Source organism: Lathamus discolor, chromosome Z (genome assembly GCF_037157495.1).
Source record: "Lathamus discolor isolate bLatDis1 chromosome Z, bLatDis1.hap1, whole genome shotgun sequence".
In the NCBI taxonomy this organism is placed as follows: domain Eukaryota; kingdom Metazoa; phylum Chordata; class Aves; order Psittaciformes; family Psittacidae; genus Lathamus; species Lathamus discolor.
In genome coordinates, this window is record NC_088909.1 from 87,091,245 (window position 1) to 87,113,133 (window position 21,889).

At 42.1% G+C, this 21,889-nt stretch overlaps 1 protein-coding gene across 1 annotated transcript in view; it reads right to left on the bottom strand.

Moving 5' to 3' along the window:
• Positions 1–892: 892 nt before the first annotated feature.
• The window catches only part of SERINC5 (serine incorporator 5), a 40,879-nt gene continuing 19,882 nt past the window's right edge, over positions 893–21,889 (bottom strand). Inside the window, exons 3-12 of the mRNA XM_065662689.1 lie at positions 20,049–20,227; positions 19,658–19,740; positions 17,810–17,903; positions 16,040–16,251; positions 15,120–15,215; positions 12,238–12,364; positions 10,473–10,539; positions 7,026–7,065; positions 6,229–6,376; positions 893–5,914 (exon numbers count right to left, since the gene is read on the bottom strand). Of these exons, the coding sequence (XP_065518761.1) occupies positions 5,767–5,914; positions 6,229–6,376; positions 7,026–7,065; positions 10,473–10,539; positions 12,238–12,364; positions 15,120–15,215; positions 16,040–16,251; positions 17,810–17,903; positions 19,658–19,740; positions 20,049–20,227 (1,194 nt within the window). The 3' untranslated portion in view covers positions 893–5,766. The remainder of the gene's footprint in view (positions 5,915–6,228; positions 6,377–7,025; positions 7,066–10,472; positions 10,540–12,237; positions 12,365–15,119; positions 15,216–16,039; positions 16,252–17,809; positions 17,904–19,657; positions 19,741–20,048; positions 20,228–21,889) is intronic.

Consider the following 21,889-nt stretch of genomic DNA (forward strand, 5'->3'; position numbering starts at 1 on the left):
CCCAAGTCTGATAAAAAAACCAACCAACAAACCAAATCAAAGCTGGACTTAAGCCCCCCTTGACACCTACAGAGTTTCATCTGGCTTTAGAAAGCAGCCACCATGCCAGCCTCCTGAAGTTTCTACTTCAGACCCTGCACAGTGTGCCTGCACCCCTGGCAGTGTTCAAGGCTGGGTTGGACAGAGCTTTGGGTGACATGGTTTAGTGTGAGGTGTCCCTGCCCATGGCAGCGGGGTTGGAACTAAGTGATCTTGAGGTCCTTTCCAACCCTAACTATTCTATGATTCTATCCCCACCCTTGGGCACATGGGCATTCTGCCATCAGGATGTTGAAACACAGAGAGATACCAGTTCCCAAGTTGAGTATTCTGTTACAAGAACAAAAAGCTGAAGCTTTCTAAGCACTTGACCCCTGGCATTCCCTTGTACAGTCATGTGAAACGCTCAGTTCAAACTACTGTTTACAAAATTGAAAACACAAAGTAAGATGTCATGGCGTCATTATGTGTTTTCCTCCCACAAGAACTCGTAGGCCATTTCAAAAAACAAAGAAGCAGTTTTCAGAGAGAAAACTGATCCATATAATCAACTATGATCCCTCACTTTAACACCGCAGTTTGTCCTGCTATAAAAGGAAAGGATCAACAAGACATAGCAAAGAATTCTTCGCTAGTTTCTAGCACCAAAGACACCCCACTTGACAGGAAGCAGAATGCAAGTGAAGCAGGTTTACAATGCCTTTAAAAACAACCCAAGGAGAAAAAAGGCAAATAAAATAAGGAGAGACAACCAGCAAGCAAAAGACATTGCTTCTAAAGCCCAGAAGGAAAGACAAGAGCAAAACTGTAGCTTAAGTTTTAGCTTAAGTCTGCATGAACACTTGAGCTAGCCACACAGGTACAGTCTCGTGGTATCATGCTTCAGCAACTTATTCAGGAGAAAAGCCTAACAGCTGATGGCAGAAAATCTTTATAGCATGTTTTAAAAGCAGTCAGCGGATTATTTTGTTACCAATCTGCTCAGAGATGCCCATGATAGTGTGGGCTGCTAGCCAAAGTTTGAGCAGCACTGTCTTGAGCTCCCAAATTTTCCTGATGCACTGGTCAAAACCAGAGAACTGTTAAGGAACAGCTTTTTTCACAGGTGCAACGGTTGCTTCATTAATAGGAATGTGCTAGCCCAGGAACGGCCACACCAGTGGCTGATAAGCATTTGCATGTGCACAGTTTATAATCTCAAAGCACATCCAGATCTGTAAAAAAGGTGCTAAACCACAAAATAAATAAATAAATAGACATGCAGCGTTTATGATTCTGGGAGGGGACAAGCCCTCCTTCTGACTATGCATAGATTAGCAACGCTGAATTACCCATTTCAGGTGAAAGTGGCTCAACCCAGCCACAATTTACAGAATTAGCTGGCCAAGTACGAGCTTTTTGAACCCCATGGAAATGCTTGAAGTGCAGAACTAAGAGTATCACAAACATGTAACAATACTGATGTGTGATCACAGTGCTGTTCCTTACTAGGCATCCAGCTGCAAGGGCTGCCTGCACACTTTGAGGAACTAGGTGGTAAACAGCAAACAAGCACACTCATCTGCTTTCCAAACATTTGCAATGAGGTTTTATGGTATCACTTATTAGTCCACCTATCTGGATTCAGATATGTGCTCTCTGAGTCCATCCCACTGATTTTACCCCAAATAAGAACCAGTCACAATTACAGCTCTCTGTTGCCTTCATGAGAAAATCTAAAACTGTTCCAGTCTCAGACAGTGCAGCAGTGAGGCTCCAAATATCCTTTCTTAGGACAGACAACTTGAAAAAGTAGAAAGGCGCTGATAAAACTGTTTCAACTTCGCAGCATAACTAACTTGTGCCAGCAGTCGGCTCCTCCAAGAGTCCATTACACAATACCACTAGTATTAACTAGAGGAAACTTAGTACAGGACATGTTCTCTAGTCTTCCTGTGTTTGTAACAACAGCTTCCTCACTTCATACAGCCCAAAAACGCTAGGAGACAGAAATGCTGCTCTGCTTACGCCTGAGAATTCAATGAACAATTGTGGCACAGGGCAGGATAGGCACCAAGCAGCTAACTGCCTCAAGCAGAGCAGACACCTGCACTTTCAGATATGGGGAGAGAAAGTTAACTGTTTACAGTTTAAATGTAAATGTAAGCAACAACTACTCATTTACTTACAAAAGCATCAGGCTATTTGTGAGTCTTCCCAGATCATCTTACACTGCACAGTAGTATCTGAGGCAGTCTCCCCTAAGAGGTTTGTCAAGCACATATTATTTTAGTCTTCCACACACACCATGGGTCTGACTTTAGTCTTGTACACACCAGTGTAATGCACAAGGGGGTATTACCCAGTCACAGGCTCAGTTCAGGTTTTCCAGTTCCAGTGCCACCTGAATTACCAGCTATCACAGCAATAGGTATGAAGGCACTTCTTCAGAAGGTTTTAAAAGCCCAGCTGTGTGAGTTGTTTGGAATCTATGAACTGGGCATTTGAATCCTCGACCCTTGCTGAGGATTTTGTTAAGTAGTTGCACATGGAAGGTCACAGTACAGATTTTACAGTGAATGGTAAGGCTGTAACTAATACTTGCCTGGCCAGCAGGACGCCGTGCCTGAGGATCTAGGAGTATTGAACACCCAGGTGCCACCAGTTACTGATTCATTAGAAAGGCCTGTAGATACGCAGCTGGATCTCGGACCACAGCATGGACAAACAGGTCCTCAAAGTTATTTTCAGGGTGATTTCCCACAATGTTTGCTCAGAAGTAGACAAAGCAGTGTGGTCAGGCACTGGTCCATTCACACCCTACCTATACCAGCAGATCTAGATGCTTAAGGTCAATAGTGGAAGGAAACGATGAAGGAGCAACTCAGTGAGGCAAGTGCTGTGTAAAAAGAATGGACTTATGCCTCACTATGGACTTCACTCTTACAACCCTGTTTCCTCTGTGTAAAAACTATTTCCTTACATACAAACTATAAAAAAATTGAGCACAATGAGGTGCAGGAAGTCCCTATGCAGGCAGATACTGCCTACATAAAATAAGCCTTTTTGTAAACAAATAAGAACATCCAATGGCCAAGATACGTGTTAAGGTCATCCACATTTGTGACTGCTGTCTGAACCAGAAAACAGTTACCATTCCCTGCCTTATAACCTGACATAGTGCGTGCCTTCTTCTGCAGAGCTCTTTGCCCAGATTGTTCTGTTAGAAAACACGTTCCTAATTTTAAAAAACAAAGATTAGTTTCTCATAGTACAACACACATGGCAATAGAAGGTAACTCCTGCAAGCCTCTATACTTTGGGGAAAGCCTTCACTAAGGGAGGAGCAAGAGCCTGGACTGTCTCAGCTGCAGCTCACAGCTCTAGCACTGGATCAAGATTGTTTGTCAGAATAACTGCTGTGAGTTACATGGGACAACTGTTAGTCACCATCGCACAGCCCATAAGCTCTTATTCTTAGAGAGGAGATAAAGGCTTCTATATTGACAATGCGTTAACAAAGGCCCTCTTCTGCTGCAGAAGGATCTGTGTGGCTGGACTCCAAATGCACAGAGACACACTGACGGGCCCCCATGCTAGCAGAGCTCTTGGCAAGATTATAACCTTCCAGCAGAAGCAAAAGGAAAGGAAAAAAACTCTGCTTTCCTCTCCAGAGCTATTTGTTGCTCTTCTAACTCCATGTCCAAGCTAAGCTTCAACTGCTTTTTCCCCCTAGATACAAACAGGAAGAGCAGCAGTGGAGTCACCTCTGGACAGACTCTTCCTTCCCTCAGATCTCATGACATGTATTTTGAGGCTTCTAATCACCAAGGGTAAGTGGTGTAAATACACAGGACTGCAGACCTGTAGATTTTGTTTGAGGTAAGAGTACATGGGGTTGGGATGATCGCATCCCTAGCAACCTCTAGGCAGGACAGAAGCCTTAGGATAACCATAGCAACAAGGCAGCTAAAAATGGTAATGGAAACAAGAGTAGAACTGAGATCTGTTACTTTAGGATTACTCTCCAGGTGTGCATCAGCAATTATTGCAACAGATCAAATAAGGCATGCAAATATTTTGGCCACCTCCCTGGCCTGTATTCTGTGCTTTACTTTGTTTTGCAGAAACTACGGGTACTTTTAAGGTTCCTTCGTATATCAAAACAAGAACTGCTGTATCTGTCGATTTTGTTTATATCCTGCATATTTCACATCGTGTGTATACACATGTAGAGAGAGAGAAGCCAAAACCTCTGAGACTAGCATAAGTCATAAATTCACCCCATTGGAATGTAGACAGCCATACTAGGTTCAATCTTATTCAGCATTTAGGGCATCTGAGCTGTTGCTCTACCACTGTATTGTCTGCTTAAAGCCAATAAAAGTGACATTGTACAGTTTAATATTGTCAAGTCAGTCATATGTACTAAAACAGCTGCTGTTACATTTGTGTCTTCTGGTTTTGTTTTTCTGACTGCTTACCCCACTGCTTGGAATAGAAAGTCTCCAAAAGAAGTGCAGTCTCCATTAATGGATTGGTTGGCTAAGTTCCACCCCAACAGCAAAACTAACATCAAGGAGGAGTATAAAAATGCAGCAGTTAGAAAGAATACTTTCCAATTAACATGCAGGCAGAAAAGGAATATGATGCACCACAGTCCTTTTCTGACCATCAATGCATTTAAAATATTATAAAATTAGTAACAGATACAGAAGTGAAGATCCTGGGAGATCTTTAGACACAAGCTGAAACAGGAAGGTAGGAAAGTAAACAAGCACTCCACTTTTAAATTTGACAGCAACTGGCAGTGCTCATGTAATTAGCATTTTGCCAACAGCAAACATCCTGAATAGAGAATGTACCATATCTTAAATCCCGGTGCACTACATTCAACATGCAACTTAGGACAGCTGGCAAAGCACAGTTGGACAAAATTCAGAGTTTAAGAATTTTTTTATAGAAATCCCCTTCTGTTAACCACTGGACCAGATCTGAATTGCATAAAATATTCAGGTGCCTTTAAAAGTTATAACAGAATAAATACTCTATTATCATTGGTACATTCCTTTCTCAATCTAGGTAGACAATAACTTAATATATTTAATATTTAGATAAAGAATTTTTAGTAGATGCTTTGGCAATCAAATTCTTACATATTCTCTATTTCTAAAGAAGTATTTAGTTATGTTTCTGGAAAAAATTATCTGGATAATACTTACAAGAATTATATGCTGTACAGAACAGCAGTCCAAATCATCACTGCAAACTGTGAAGGACACAGTTAATAGAAGAGTATGGAAAGGAATGTATATTTGCTAGAAGATAGCCAACATTCACAGGAAGGAAGAAGATACATCTGCACCATGATTTTTTTTTCTTGCCAATGAAGCCAGAGAAAGATTGTCAGTTATTTGAAAAGCATTTTCTTACTTCAGTTTATGCAACAACTGTGTTGCCTACACTCCACACATCAGCATTACAAAGATTTAGCAGAGATTTGTAATCTCTTAGGTAATACTTGTTCAAGAAAATTAAAAAAGGTAAAAAAAAGTCTTCAATCATGTCTTTAGTCAGACTAAAAACTTACTAACTGGTACCTTATGATAAATGGGGAAATAGGTGTTTCCTCATTACAAAACTACTTGTATCTTATTTGTAACACTGGGGGGGGGGGGAAGGGTGGGGGTTGGAGGGGGATGGTGAGAAAAAGAAAAATATAAAAACCCAGAAAGACTTTCTGAGTGTTCACACTGAGAACTCTCTGGTTGGGCAACAGAGTGGAGCAATGAGAGTCCACAGGTACAGGCAGACACAAACCCAACATGAGGCCATCTTAATCCAGAAGATGGACCAGGTTCCGGTGAAGAACTTTTCAATCTGAGCACTTTCATAACTGTGAAAGGAAAAAAAAAAAAATAAAAGCAGTAAACTTACTATTCATATCTCAGACTGCAGTATCCCCTGTTTTTTCAAATGGCTCACAGACTTCAAATAGGTTAACCTAGACACAAAACAGGGGAGAGGGGCCATTTGTAGAGCAACACCTTGCACAGGAGTGACCGAGGAAAGACTTGGAATGACTCTTCCAGCTTCTTATTTAAGGAGAGGAGACACACTAACAGCAGAAGTTTCATTCACATCTTCCCTCTCAGTGCAGAGGACCGCTAATTAATTAATTAATTCTCAGCTTTACAGAAATATACTTACTGGAACCAGTGAGTTACTGTCATCATCACATAGAGCGAAGCCAAGAAGAAAACAAAGTGGAAGTAGGCATAACTGTACACTGTGCCTTTCTTCTCATCATAAATCACAGACTGGCCTCCCCTTTTTTCAACGTGCTCTTCCGCATCAGCTGTTAAGAGACAGGAAGAAGAAAGATTTTGCAAATTTGATAAGAAATGAAAGCAACAGCTGGCTTCACCAAGAACACAGCAAAACATCCATGTTGTGTTTTAGGAAAGAATGAATACTCTCCTTGCTTTCAGGGCACGGACCTAAGCCTTTAGTAAAAGAAACTGGACTGTCACTGAAAACCACCTCTATCAGCTTTCTGGCCCACAAGCTAGTTTTTTAGCATTTGAGCCTTTAAAGTGCTCTACCTGCACAATACTCTTCTGGCAAGTTCAAGCTGATAACCCTGGTTGTACCAAGTCTGTACACAGGGCAAGCACGGCCCCGTTCACTCCTGAACTGCAGTCTATGCAGTGTTGCTGAGCCAAAAATCTAACAGGCAATCACACCCAGAAGCATGCAAAGAGCAGAGATTACTCTTTATATGTTGCAGTAATGAAATGTCCTTTAAGAAATTATTAACTAGCCTGCTGTTTTAAATGGTATTGTTACATCTCCTGCGTCCTTCCCTACCCTAACTTTGAGCACTTCAGCTGCTTCAGTTTTATATGCAACAGCACAAGCAGGTCTCCATCTGCAGCTGTCTTTACTCTCTTGGCTTTGGTCTGAAAACTGAGTGAGGTAAATTGTGTGGTGAAAAATGTAATTACCATCTCCATCAGGCATGCAGCAAAAGCAGCAACGAGCTACCTGTGGAACAGACAACAGGAAGGGTAAGAGCTGTGCTACAGTAAAGAGGCAGAACAGTTGGTAAAGGAAGGTCTGTTATGTCTAGGTTACAGACCCTAATGTACACAAGCCTAGTTTGTATTTCCAGCCAGGACAAAATGCAAATTAGGATTTGCCAAGTAGTTCATAACAGTTTCTAAGCTTTGGAAAAACCTACTCTGCAAGATTTTGAGCAAATTAACTATTCTTTCAGGATTACTGCACCCATTTTACATAACTCATGGTCAAACACAAGTGCAAATACTTATGACAAAATGGTGGAACAGTTATAGTACAGCAGTTGCGCATTACTAGTTCAGAGGGTACTTACCTCTTCAGACTTGCACTTGAGTGCTTTTTAAATAAAAAATTTCTCTACCGAAAGGAAAGGGTAAGGAACTTTCAAAACCTTGCCACATGGGTTGGAAATCACAACTACACAAGTGTAAGTAAGTCAGAAATGTACTTATCTTTGCAAGATTTTGCAAAGAGGAGCCAGAATGAGTACAAGCAGAATTAAGTAAAAACAGAAATCTGGCTTTACTCCTTTACATAAATGAAGATTTTTTTTTTTAATTGATAAAAAAAGGAAAGCTGAAACTTACACTTCTTGTGTTAAGTGGTAATGTAAATGGGAAAAGGATGCTGACCATCCAATAAATATAAGTAAGTGCATTTTCTGCACCAGACCACAGTGCAAGTCAGCACCTTCTATAGTGTATCACCCACATTATTTGTCCTGATAAAATCCTACTCTGGGTTTTATCTTGGCTGTGGTCTGATGAAGACAATGAACTCTGTTAGGAAAATTCCCTTCCCTAACTATTATATCAATTGGGATTTATAATATGAAAATGTATTAACTTCATTTACTTGTATTAGTTCACAGCATTCACTGCAATGTAATGAGGTAGTGGAGTTTTACTGGAGGCTTTGGTATTGTTCATGCTTCAGTAAAACAAACTTCAGGACTGCCCAGCCCTGGAAAGAAGGACTTTGTTTCTTGGAAGGTTACAGCTGTCCATGAAGCATGAAAGATACCCCTGGATAAGCAAGATAATGCCAGCATCTAGCCCCTCCAACGTATCTTTGAAACTCTCCCAAGCATTCTAGAAAAGTAACTATTGCAAGACTGACTCCAGGGATGTCTGATCGACAGACAAGCGGCAGGAACACTGCAGAAACAAAGTTGTTTTGTGAAGTTTCCCTATGACTAGTAAAACCCACCACACCCGGTGGTGTGGGCATCAGTGATCACTCAGACAGTGCTACACCTTAATACTTGAAGGGTATGGCACGAGGACCCTTGGTAAAACCATTTGGGGTGCCCCAACTTGTCTGGGACACCCCATGTGCGTGCATAAATATTTACCCTTGTAATTCTGTACTTTGTGTTCTAGCCTTTCTCCCTGGTCACCACAGGCCAGTTGCAAGTTTTCGTAAAATGCCCAACTGATACCTACCTTGGAGAAGTCTAACCACGCTGATAAACAGTAAGTTATGGTGCCTGGACAGGATAAAAGGAAGCCGTGGGACACTATATCCTTGAAACAGCAACAAAAGTATACCAAAATGTGGGCATCCCCAGGTTTTGAGAAACATAGTAACAGACAACAGGGCATGTGCAAGAATGGAGTTCATCTAGTGGACACAGTGAAGATTGATGAAAGACCACCAGAGGACCCTGGACAACCATCTAAGAGACTGTGTGTGCATGTGTAGAGAACACTTACATTACAATAATGAGTTATATTATTCATACATATTATATACAAATATGGTAATGATTTATTGGAAAAGTAATGCATATGTATGTTTTATCCTAACAAAAACCTCATAAACTGCCATGTACACACATTAGGTGGAGCAATCTCCCCTGTGTCCAGTGCTGCAATAAAGGATGCCTGCTTTCTAAAACTCCAAATTGAGTCTTAGAGAGTACTTTGACTGACTTTCACAGTAACACAATAATCAGATAGTAAGCTTTTAAGGTAAATTGTCCAATGGGAGCATCAAATAGCAGTTTTTACCCTGCATATCCACGATCAAATGTACTCACAGATTCATAAACTCATAAAAAGCCAAAAAGCTTATTCTTTTCTGAGACTGGCTGAGTTTCAATAAAACCCTTACTCTGCATCTCTTTCTACTGCTGTGCCAAGCCTCACCTACAGCGCCAGCCTGAGCAACCCTCGGGCTGCACTCACATGCTGAAGCAATGTGACTTAATTGCAACCCTTTAATCAGCTGCAATTAAGTCCCTGCACACACAGAGTGAGGAAATTAGTAATGCCGACACACATACTGCTAGCCCCTTGTAATGCTTGTTTGTCTTGAGCACAGAGGCAGACAGACCTTTCTACACCACAAGCAACTGGAGAGCTACATTCAGGCTCCTGGCCAGAAGACAAAGGCCCTTTGCAACAGGGAAGGCAATCGGAGTGCAATTAGTTGCTCTTCAGCAGTCATTTCTTTATGTTTATGTTTGGTGGCTCTTGTGCCCCTCTTTAAAACCAAACGGTCTGGAAATAATGCTGTCGGCAAGCACTGGGGCAGTGAGCTGCACCTTCCAGGGAGGGGGGCACATCCAGGGCCCGATGTGTCAGCCACCCCAGCCCCATTGCAGCTCCTGCCGCAGGAAGGTTAAAAGCAGAAGTTAAAACTGTAGATGTCAGTAACAACAGCAAGAGAGCTATGGATTCATCCTCCAAACACACACACGTTTGGAGAGTGACACTAGCAAGCCTAATGAAGGAGTAACTGTTACACAGCAAAACAGCACTCATTTCCCAGCGCATCCTGGGTGTTTCCAGGATAAGGTGGCCAAAGCAAAAGGCAGGTGTAATGAAGAAGCCAGTACTGCTGAAAAAGGGGCAAGAAACATAATCCAAGACGAAATCATAGGCAAAAAGAGAGGAAGTACTTATGTGTGGAAATAAAAATAAGAGATAGGATGTTGGGATGACTCAGTTGCTATGAGAACAAAGGCAGTAAGTGCTGAAAACATTCAGGAACACCACCACTTCTTCTGATAGCTTCCTAGCAGACTTTTCCTTTAAATGAGAGGACATGAGCTTGTGTGGTGCACAGGAAGATTTACAGGAAGCGTGCAGGATGTTAAATAAACTACAAGAGCAGCAGATTATTTGAGTACATAAAGGCATCTCCATGGGACCAGCAAGACCTGCAGAACGGCCAATGTGGACAAGTATTCTGGTATGGACTCCAGGTATAGTCTGGTTTGGTCTGGTCTAGCAATCAGAACCTGCATGCTACGAACAAGCTTTTGTTTTCACCTTATTACAGGTTACTTAGCCATGAAAACAACAGCAAGAAAAGCACATGAGGAAGCCTGCACAGAAATCCTGTGGGAGGAAACAAGAACTCACTTCATTTTCAGGTGTTCCATATATGCCCCTCAGTGCTTCTGAGCTTGCACGTGTTGTTGAGGTCAAACTAGGAGCAAAAGAAGATAATGTCAAAACCCTCGGCACAAATATAAGCCCAAGCATGATTTCGCAACACCACAGCAAACATAAATAGTTACTTCCATGCCTAAGCTAAGCATTTGCCTGCATATAGCATCGAGCACTAAGCATGTGAAAAGTGTTCTGCGCAAGTATACACCAGCCACAGCCAGTCACTGGCCAACTCAGGCTGAATCATGAGTTTAAAAGTAGGTCACTCTTGAAAGGTGGTGAATTCATCACAATCATACAGCGGGCAAACAGCTAAATGCTCCAATTTGCAATTCAGAAGAGATCTCCCCTGCTGTGAACAACCAAAGCTTTTATGTTAACTTTACAGCCATCTCTTTGGCTCAGCATTTCTGCAAAGGCGTTGCTAGCTAAGGAACAGGTCACTGGCAGCAGTTTGGTTTCAAAAGTAAATTACCAACAGTGTACCAGTGGTCAGAAATCACTTTCTTGAATGACTGTAGCTGTCTGGGGGAATCATATCATCAATTAGGTTGGAAAAGACCTTTAAGATCATTGAGTCCAATCCTTTCTAGTTTCTTCAGAGAATAAACATTTCTTGCTCGGTCTTCCCCCTTCAGAATGTGTAATGCAAATCTTCCTTTACCCACAGGGGAACATGTGTTAATGCTTTGCTGCACACACTACACCTTAGTAAGCGATACTTCAAAACGTTCCCCTTGAAGGCCTTCTTATCTACCTGGCTACCTGGTGCAATTCCCCTGCAGGCTATGTAAAAGTTGTCTGCATTCCTGAAACACCTTCCTGAGGCACTGAAAATACTATTCTAAAGCAAACTAAACACATGATATCTATATTTCGTATCAGAATTAAATGGAACACATGCATATTTGACAGCATAAGAGTAGCTGTGTTACCTCTTCAGAAATTCTGGTTTTCACTTCAAAATTACAAAGAAGTTTCAGTATGTGAATTTTGAAGTGGACTGATTCAGAAGCAGAACCTGCTCAAAAACCTGCAGCAGACAGGCAGTGCTGTCTCCTGCTAACCTGCACAGCCAAAACAAGGCAATACAGGTAACAATACACCACCTTTCAAACAAAAGCAACTCCTCACCTCCCCATCCTGAAGCATGACTCAATTTATTGATGTAAGCTGCAATGATACAAGGTGAGCATCGCAAGTGTATGGGCACAAACAGATTTTTCTGGATAAGGAGATCATTGGCAAAACCTGATGGCAGTACAGTACTCACCACTTGCTCAAAGCAAGCCTTAAACCCTCCCAGTTTTGTTAGTTTGAAAGACCCTCAAGGAAATGTCCTAGCCTCTGCCAGAAGGCTACAGAAATTTCAGGTACCTTTTTCAGATGGTCATAACTGCATAGAGTTTTTCTTGCAGAAAGAGTAAATTCAGAATCAAACCACCCTGAGACTGCTTGAGATCCTGGACAGCTGGAAACATTTTCCCCTGCACCTCTAGATGCAAAATGCTCTATTTGGTTTTAATGAAGTGTATTTGTTTCAAAAGTTGTACTATCTTGTTGAACATTTTTGCCTAAAACATCTAACCATTTTGAAACTGGGGAGAATATGAACCTTCCAGCTCAGTTCTATTTCTCCCTGCTATTTTCTCTGCGTGAGGCATGCTATACACCTTCTCTAGTTAGACCATGACACTGCATTTACAGTGAGGTAAATGCAAACCCCCAGACTTACCAAGAATATAAAATGCAGCCAAACAAAATGGTAGTACCCAGGCCAGTAACCAGGTTTTCATCTCTGTGCAGGTCTTGACTAAATTCAGGTACACAGATTGTGATGTTCCGATTGTTTTCATCCAGGACTTCACAAAAGAAAACAAACAAAAAAGTACAGTTATCAAAGCTCATTTCACTGCATTTCAAAGTAGTCATCAGACTGAAGGTGTTCAGCAACGTATCTTTATTAATTCAGACACTGGTATATTTCAATTGTTTCTATCTTCTAAAAAGATCATACAGAAAAAATTACATATATCTGACCTGGCATATTCTGTGTTTCAGGCAAAACAAAAATGCAGCTAAGTAGTGTACTTAAATTTCTTGTTTGATGAGAGCAGACAAACAGGGAAAAAGACTGGTGAACTGTGAAATAGGAAGTTGGAAGTTTACCAGCGTTTCATCCAGGACAACATATAAGACCAAGGTCTCAAGACCATAAAATTCTTTGGCAGCAGAGGTGCCTTGAGGACAACTGTGAAATTCATACTCAGTGAAAGGTGGTGGTGTGTAGTTAGCCTGTTCTCAGACAGATATACAGGGGCTCAAAGAAAAGGAGATGCACTGCTTACAGGCAAGATTTTATCTGAACAACTAAACAAATACTACTCCTAGGTCCCTGAAATGAAATTAGCTCCTTGTTCTAAGATGCATCTGGCTTTTCGGTGTCTAGAGTCAAGCCAAGGCAGAGGCAAGTCAAGCATCACCCCAAAGCAGGAGATGACATCTGCACCTTATTTCGAATCAAGAGCTTTTGGAGCCAATGCTGTTTCAGGCAAACTGTGTTCCTATCTCCTCTTTCCTCCAGCAGCCACGCTGCACCCCCACTGGGATAGCACAACTGTTTGTAAGAGCAGAGGGCAAAATGCAGTAAAGGGTGCACCCCGGTTAAAAATAAACTCAAAGCCAGTATCCTGACCTGCTGGGGGAGGACTTTGCATGGCCCCACAGAGCTGCACAAACAGCTTTATCAGCACGCAGTGGGGACAGCATGGAGGTGGGAGCAAAACAAGGGACAACAAGCCTTGGAAGGCAAGATGGAACATCGTGGCCAGAGATGTGCAGAATCCCCTACCTGTCCATCAGGGACACCTCTGCAGAAAGGCAGATCCACTGTTCAGCAGGCCTTTTAGCTAAATCTGACACCAACAAGATAAGGCACGTTGTGATAAGCACAGGTTCAGTAGACACTACCTTTTGTTTGCCCATTCCTTCTTAAGACATTTGCAACTCTGTTTTTTGGGTTTTGTAAATAAATACTTGCGGCTTTCATTCACTTGAGGCCTGGTTTACGAAGTGTCCGAACGGCAAGAAGGCCAATTTGAAAGTCCCTCCTTGAGTAATGAATCAATATTAGAAAAATTCATGGCAAATCTGAGTAACAGGCCATGGGACACCTTAGTAAGTGCCAGCACCCCACACATTGTCCAGCACACGCCACTGTAAAAGCTACAAAGGCCAATATGAGAGTTCTTATCACACAGACAGGGGAGAAAGGAACATCTCAGAGAGGATGACAACCATGAGAGTTCTCTGACCTGAGAAGACAAGGAGGAGCAACTGATTCAGGAGGTCTGAGAGAGTGTGCTTGATGTGTACTCTGACCAATGCAGTAACCACACTTGCAGTACATACAAAAAGAATCATAGCATTCATTTAACTGCTGAAGGCTTTGTCTATCACAAGCACAAAATAACACAGGGCCAATGATTTAATACCACACATCACTTTCTTCCTCTTCTTTTTTAACATTGTGTCAAGTCTTGTGACTAATTCAGATGCCTTCTAAATTAACTTCTATGTTCATTCAAAAACACTGCTTAAGCTCCTTAAAAAAATTTTCCACCTAAATACTGTCTGTCCATCTTAGCTCTAGAAGACATTTTTGTGTGTGCCTGTGCCTACACAAGTTTGAGGGAGATTCTTTCTCCTATCTCTCCCCTTTCTTCTTATGAGGTATCTATAAAAACTTCTTCCTGCCAACAGACTTGTTTTCTTCTAGTTACTATTTCAACTATTCCAGTTGAGCAATAGTAAAGAAGGGTTCAAATTAGCATTACTAATTTTAACCAGAAAAGTCTTCTTCAAGTGAAAAGAGTGCTCCCTGTCCAAAAAGGTGAATGTGATGGTTAAGTGAGAAAAGGAAAGTTTGACTTGTGTTTGTAATGTTTTGGTTTTTTGTAGCATAAAGAACTTAAAACTTCAGGGAGTTCCCTTCTCCTGGTTTGCAGTGCCAATGGTTAGATGGCAAGTCGAGTGGAATACAGAAACTGTGCTGAAGAATAACATCATCTCAAACAACTGCAACGTAACTCCAAGTACTTTCTCAGAATGTCTTCTTTCAAAATGGAAGACAAGTGGTACTCAAGTTTTTGCTCCATAAGGAGTCCACAGCTAAAGCTATCTAGCATAACAATTGAAGAAGTGATTTTAGTATCAACTGTGATGGCCAGCACTAAGTGCTGGGGAACCTAGTAAAATTTTTGATGGAACTGGTCACACAGCCTCTTCCAGCGGCATCTAAGAGCCATTTGCTCCAACTCCTTTCCCATGATGTGACCAAACACATTATATATTGTATGAGAACATGCACTTGCCACACAAGGAATAGGCTACAAGACTCTAGGAAATGTGATGGTAGGCAACAGGTACATGGAGAGTGCTAATTGCATGGTTTCTCTCCTGACAGAATTATTTCTAGTGTTTGCAATTTCTTCTGCATAGGCCAGAACAGACCAAAGCCAGCACTCCAATATCCCTAATTTTTTTAATTCATGTTTGCTAAATTCTAGCTTTTAATACATGTCTAAAAGAATTTATGTAGAGCATTACATAACTTACTAGTTTCTGGTGGCTTGCTGGACAGTGCAGAGAAAGTGAGGTACATGACATAGCAGCTGATAACTCCTGACTGCAGCAAACCAGAATGGGGCTGCCCTTTACAAGAAAGAGGAAAACAAGTTATTTTTGCAGACAATTTAACAAACTGAAAAAGAAATTCATATCCTTTAAAGAAAAATACACCAGTATCCTTCAGAAGTGTATCTTTCATGTATTATGAAAAGAAGTGTATCTTTCATGGTTTAGAGCCGTTCATACGTTTTTAAGTCAGTTTAGATACACTTCCAGCGGCATGTAAAGAGAAAGAGTATCCTTTAGTTCTGATGGCTGTTTTAGAAATGCATTAAAGATTCCCTGCAAGTAGTGAATCACCCCACTATTCTCACCAAAAGCACCAGCTTTCCAAAAGCTATTGACATGCTGACATGCCAGTTTTATTTGCCTGTAAATTTTGTGCCGGAGTAACTCAGATTACTATTTCAAAGTCCAATATATGCAAGATAATAACAGTGCACATACATGCTTCATATACTGAAACATAAAATACTCTTGCCAACTCCTCCAGGCCCAAAATTTACAGATGGTAAACCACATGCAGTCAGAAGTAAATGGTGGATGAGCTTGTCAGCTATTACTCTACTGCTATCACTGCAAGAGTTGTGTAAGCTCCAGAGCACATTACCAGCACAGAGCTTTCTTCACACTATGACTTGCCTGATGGCACACCCAAAGTGTCTCACACTTTCCTAGTTTTAGCAGTTGAGCTGATGACCAGCAACGACACTTCATGGTGTAGGGGCAAGAGCAGCACCAGCTCTGAAGTATCTCGAGACTTTCTGCCTGGACATGGCTCATGCCCCCAAGCACACACCTGTGGCAGCACCAGAGATCCAAGAGGTAAAACAGATCAGTGGACTCACGATTCTGGACACAGGGTGATATGGCCACCAGTGACACAAAGAGGCACAGGCCACCGTGAACACCGATCAGGACTTTGTTGTACATGCAGCCCTCTGAGTGCGTGTAGAAAAGAGCCATGAGGACCAGGGCTGCCACAGCAATGGAGTACAACGTGAGAGTGACCAGAGCAAGCAAACCATTCCACATCTGCTTGTGCTTTGCACCTGCAGTCCTGCGGAGAGAGACAGAGACAAGCACCTTATCTTTGTCTACCCTTCCCTAAAAGAATTAAATTCTAAATAGCCAAACTGTTCGTATCCTCTAAACACAAAAGACAGTGCTTACTTTCCTGAAACGTGTAGGTCACTACACCAACAAGGCCCTTGCAAGGTTCCTCCCATGAAACAGATGTAAACATTCCTTAGCATTAGTGTTTATCTTCTGTATTATCATGGCCAGCTGTTTCTGTAATTATAGCCCAGCATGACTCCTAGACCTTCCAATCTCTGGGATTTCATCAGCGCATCTCAGCTCAATACTTCAGGGATTTCCTCAGTAGGAACTCAGACTGTCTCAGGTTTAGCTAGCAAGCAGTGCTCTTCACACAAGAACAGCAAAGGCATGTTGTCTGGCATATCCTATCTTCTGCTCCTTGCACCACCTTGACAGTTTTACCACCCCTTCGTTCAAAAAGCATCATCTCCATTTGAGTCTATCTCATCAATCTCCCTCAACTAAAGCACGGTTCACCTTGTATTCTTCTCTTCATCTTCCAGACTCCTCTTGCAAAGATCACCAGTTTTTTTAGGAGCAGCAACTAAAAAAGTTGTTTTGGCACAAAGGGATTTTTGGTGCATGGAAGGTGGCTGTTACTTTTTTTTCTTATTGTTGTTTTGTTTTGTGCAAACATGACTTATTTTTAAAAGAGTATCTAATGGAGGGAGTGCTAAAGTTAAATGCTGCTACTAGAAAAGAAAAGCAGCTACAGGAATTAGCTGTAACAAAACCGTGCAATATAAGGAGTTCTCACCTCTTCCTCCTTGAAAACAGGTATCTAACAAGCCAAAGGTTTGCTAAAATTCTTGCTAAAACAAGAGAGGACTACAAAGGTTTGTAGAGGAAGAAATGAGAAACAGAAAGGATGGAGGTGGAGGCTGGAGTTCTTGCATGTATGTGGGAGGACAATTTAAATATTTTAAATTTATGAGAGGCTAAGAGCTAGGAGGGTAATAGCAAACATGCCTGAACCAGAAATGAAGTCAATACCAAAATGGGGTATACGTGGGTTGATAATGGAATCTTTCATATATAGATGAAAAAAGTTGAAGAGAAAGTAGCAGTTCTCATGTTAAGAAACAATAAAAAAAATAGATGTGCATTAAAATGAAACAAAAAAAGCAGGATTTACCAGTTTATATCACTGTATACAGTTTCACTGTTACATTTTGCAAATCCAGTTTTATCCTCTTGCACCACTGTTTCTTAGCAGATATGTTTTCATACAAAATATAAAACAACTTTAAGGTTTTTGCATGCTAACATGCTACTGATTATTGGAAGCTAAGCAATTCCATTTAAGAATAGATCAGCAGAGTACAAGTGAATAAAGAGGAAACATCTGGGGAAGGAAAAAGTGGATGAAGCAAAGGTGAACAGCTCTAAGCATTGTAATGAAAGGGTCTTCTTTCAAAAATTACATCCATGCTATTTTTAAATTCCTTGTTACGAGCAATGTAATGTTCAGGAGTCCACTAGAATTTTATGCAAATAACTACTTGCCCAACACATACCAATTTTTATTCCATTTGTGTGTGAACTCAACGAGCAGGATGAGCTGAATGGCAATGAAAAGGAAACCTCCTGTTGCTCCTACGTAGCGCCAGGCTGCAAAGCAGAGGCAGAAAATAGGTCAAACTGCAGTCGCCTTTCCCTTGAGATAAAATGGAATCGCTGTCTATGCAGCGAAGCCATGAATGCTGTTTGAATATCTCAAGCCCACAGATGTAGCAGAAGATTTCAGCTGAAAAGGCAACTCAGCTAACTGAAGATTAGCTCCCTCATGAATTCAGCTGCAATATGCTCCACTTTCAAAATAAGCCTGTTAGGACATTTATTGAGTTTCCATAACCTAGAGAATTTTTGTGGAGACTACGAGTTACTATATTCAGACAGAAAATAATGAAACCTTTATTTGCGACTGGTGGCGTGAAGGCATTTCACAGGAATCTAAACCCTGAAATTGCAAGGTACTGGAACACAGTACTATAAAGGGCAATTTCTTTCCGTCCAGATTCCAGTACCACAGAAAAACAAAGGCGGAGCTTATCTATTTACAAATGCTGTCCTGAGCCACTCCCAAAGAGACGGGAACACTTGGTATTCACTGACTCCTTTGAAGAGAGGTTGTTTGACTACCTAATCATTGACCTACATATACTGTATTTAGATAGCTGTTTGGATACTTCAGACAACAGATGTCTTACGTACAACATCAGATGTCTCTGAGGAAATACAGATACCTATTTAAATGTTTAAGTTGCTTAAACAGCTTGTGCAGCAAGCTATGCAGTGCATTGCCTGTACATTACTCCAGGTACACAGCTGATTTCAGACGACATCTGCAAAACTCAAATTCAGGGGCTGACTGTTTAGCAGGATGTGCAGACTACAGCTTCAGAGAGAGAAGCCAGGAGGTAATCTGGGGGAGAAAGCTTGTTATGCTGTATCTCCACTCTATGTTAGACTGGTTTCCCTTTGAGAAACAGCATTCCTAACAAACTCAAAAAGTTCTGCTTTCCCTTTTCCCCAGACACTTCAGTTCTTGAAGACTTTTCACCATGAAAAGGGTCACTTGCAAAGATGATAAGCAGTCTCGCTGGCTTATGAGTACAATGCACTGCACGAATGCACCTCTCTAATCCAAAGAGTGATTAGATACTAAGGACAAGTACATATAGCCATCCCGTTGACTTCACGGGTGAGAGGAACAGGGACAAGGAGACCTTCACTCCCGAGGCATCTAACTGATCAAAGACCAAACAATGCCAATCTGATGCTAGGGTGCCTTACAAAACTAGAAATGCTTCAAGGCACAGCATCCTCAGCAGAGCACCCCAAAAAGTCTAATTTTACCTTCATGCATTTACACCACCAGCCTGACAGCTAACATTCCAAATTCTTTCGCAGCACTGCAGGTTTCCAGCAGCAAACACCCAGAAAGGCGCTGTGGTTCCTCGAGCACCAGCACCTCTCCATAACGCAGCATGAATCTGGCTGCCGCATTACTGCAGAGCAACCTGCACAAGCCAAACTAACATGTGGCTCTATGCTCTTGAGAGAACCATTTCTTGTGCACCATTACAGCTCCCCCTCTTTTAAACAATCTGCAAGATAGCACCTACCCATTTGGCCTGCTCCTGGTCAGAAAAAAGACATGTTCTTTACTGCATGTAAACTACATGCTCTTTTCTCATTAAAAGACCATCTGCTTTCATGAGAAGACCATCTACTCTGCACACAGTTTCCCTCAAACTTTGCTTGAAGAAACAGGGTAATATACAAGTTGATAAGACCTTTAGGCCTTACAGCCACCCACAAGGTAGTACAGAATGAAGCAGCACTACAAAACAAGGACGTACCATTGAGGAAAGTGTCCTGATCGGGAATGAAGAAGGCTCCTGAGCACATTGCTGCCAGAAGTATAAGTTTAATTAGCCAGAATCTAGACAAGAGGAGAGGAGGGGAAAAAAAAAGTCATTAGGTTACAATAGGCATTAGAGGTCTTCAAGTCAAGTATCACAAGAGAAATCTTCATTTAAAGCCTGAGATCAAACAAAAGAAAAAACCCCTTTGATGACTGACTGACACTTTAGTTAGCTCTCACTTGACTGCATTATTTTTGACAAAAGCAGTAAAATCAGCTTTTGGTTTGGATTGGGGTTTTTCTGCTTAGTGCTACATCCAGCTGTAAAGCAGGCAGCACAAACTGGTAAAGAGAAGTGGAAATGAAGCAGTCAAACAAATACTCACCCATTATGAATGTATGCGCGGCAGCTTTTGCTGCTGTTAATTTTGATGGTGAATAAGAAGAACAAAAAGAAGAAACAGGCCATTCCAAAACAGACTTTGTACACCGCAGAGTATCCCACCAACTTCTCACACATCTCACCCGCCTGAATACTCTTGCACATCTGCTTGTAGAAGGGAATCTGAAAAGCACACGTTACAAGCTGTTAGATAGGACACAGGGCTCCTTGTAACCAAGCATGTCTACATCTGTTCACCACCAACTCTCCACTGGCTTTGTTTAACATATTTCTTTCTTGATAACTCCCTGCCTGGATTTAAGGGTTCAAGAGACATAAATGTAAAACACAAAGGACCAGAGTCTAGAGCCTCCAGTCTCAACTCCCTCCACATGCTTTGGGGGTACAAGTCCATCTTTCTTTCCTTTACTGCCCATCCCCTCACCCGAGGGACCCTCTCCCACCTTCCCATGCTTAACAGAAGACTTTGATTGCTTCAGTAATCAAGGAGGAACATGCACGGGGCTGCAAGGCAGCAAGTTTTGGCTCATGCTGCCCTCCATGGATATGTAGAACGAAGCACACCCAAGGGGCACAGGGGCAGCAACCCCCTCCTCTCCATCACAGCCTCTGAAAGGGCGTTGTGCCAGCTGCCCTGATTTTGTTTTAAATTTGTAGAGAGGCAGGAAAATTCCACCTTTCTGTTGACTCATTAAATATTTGTCTTTGAGGCCCTGCTCTTGCCACGAGGGGAAAGCAAACAGCTGCACCTTTTGGCTTCAGTCTCACAGGCAGACATGACACTGGGTGCTCAAAAAATCATGTCTGTGTGGCCAGGATCCAGTCCTGTGTGGTGCCTCCATGCAGACACCCCCCTCGCAGCCAGGGAGCCACTGAGCTGTGCAGAAATGCAGGCATTTAATTAGAAAACCACTGTCGGTTTAGAAGAAAAAGCCTCTCTGTATGCTCACAGGTCTCAGCTGAGGCTGGTGAGACCAGTCAAACACCACACCAAACCCCCTGGAGCTGACTGCTGCTACCTGCACAGGTCACTGGAGGAGAGAGAAGACATATCTGCCAGGACACAACATGTAGAAATAAGTAACTTGGGCAAGGGAGATGGGAATCAAACTTCAGAAAGCATTTAGCCAAGCCACATTTTGCTCAGGAAAAATATGCAGACTGTGGGCAACACCATCCTTGAACATTTCCAAGAAGTCAGCAAACACAGCAGACACTGCTTCCCTCAGCAAGCAGGTCGGTACACAAAACCAGGACAGGAAAGAACAAACAGGACCCAAGAGCAAGTAATCAGGCAGTGTTTCCAGCTGGGCAGAAAGAAAGCCGAGATGCAGGAAACAAGGGGTAAACATGTAAACTGCAGGCTTTCAGCCATTAGGCTCTGTAAGCCTGCTTCTGTCAGCAGGGTATGTGACTGCCCCTGACATGCCAGCAACCCAAACCAGTCAGGAGCTCAACAACCCTCTTGCAGCTTCCCAAAAAGAGCAAGTATTTTAGCAGCTCACAGCAATGTTAGGTTGCTGTGCTAAGGGCAGCAAACATAACTACAGTACTGAGCTGATTCTAGATGGGCTAGAATCAGCCAAGGAGATGAAAAGCAGGACTCAACGCAGCTACATGGTGTTACAAGAATGGATTCAAGCTGGACCTCTCTGACATGCTCCTTCGACAAGGAGTAACTCAGAGGTGAGCAGCCACCGTGTGAGAAACTGGACAGTTAATGAGGAGCTGTGGCTAACTTGCATACAAGAGTTTTTAGAGAGGTGCTGAGAAATTGCCTGGAGCAGCAGGCTTTTCCTAGGTCTTGAAAGGCTATAAACCATC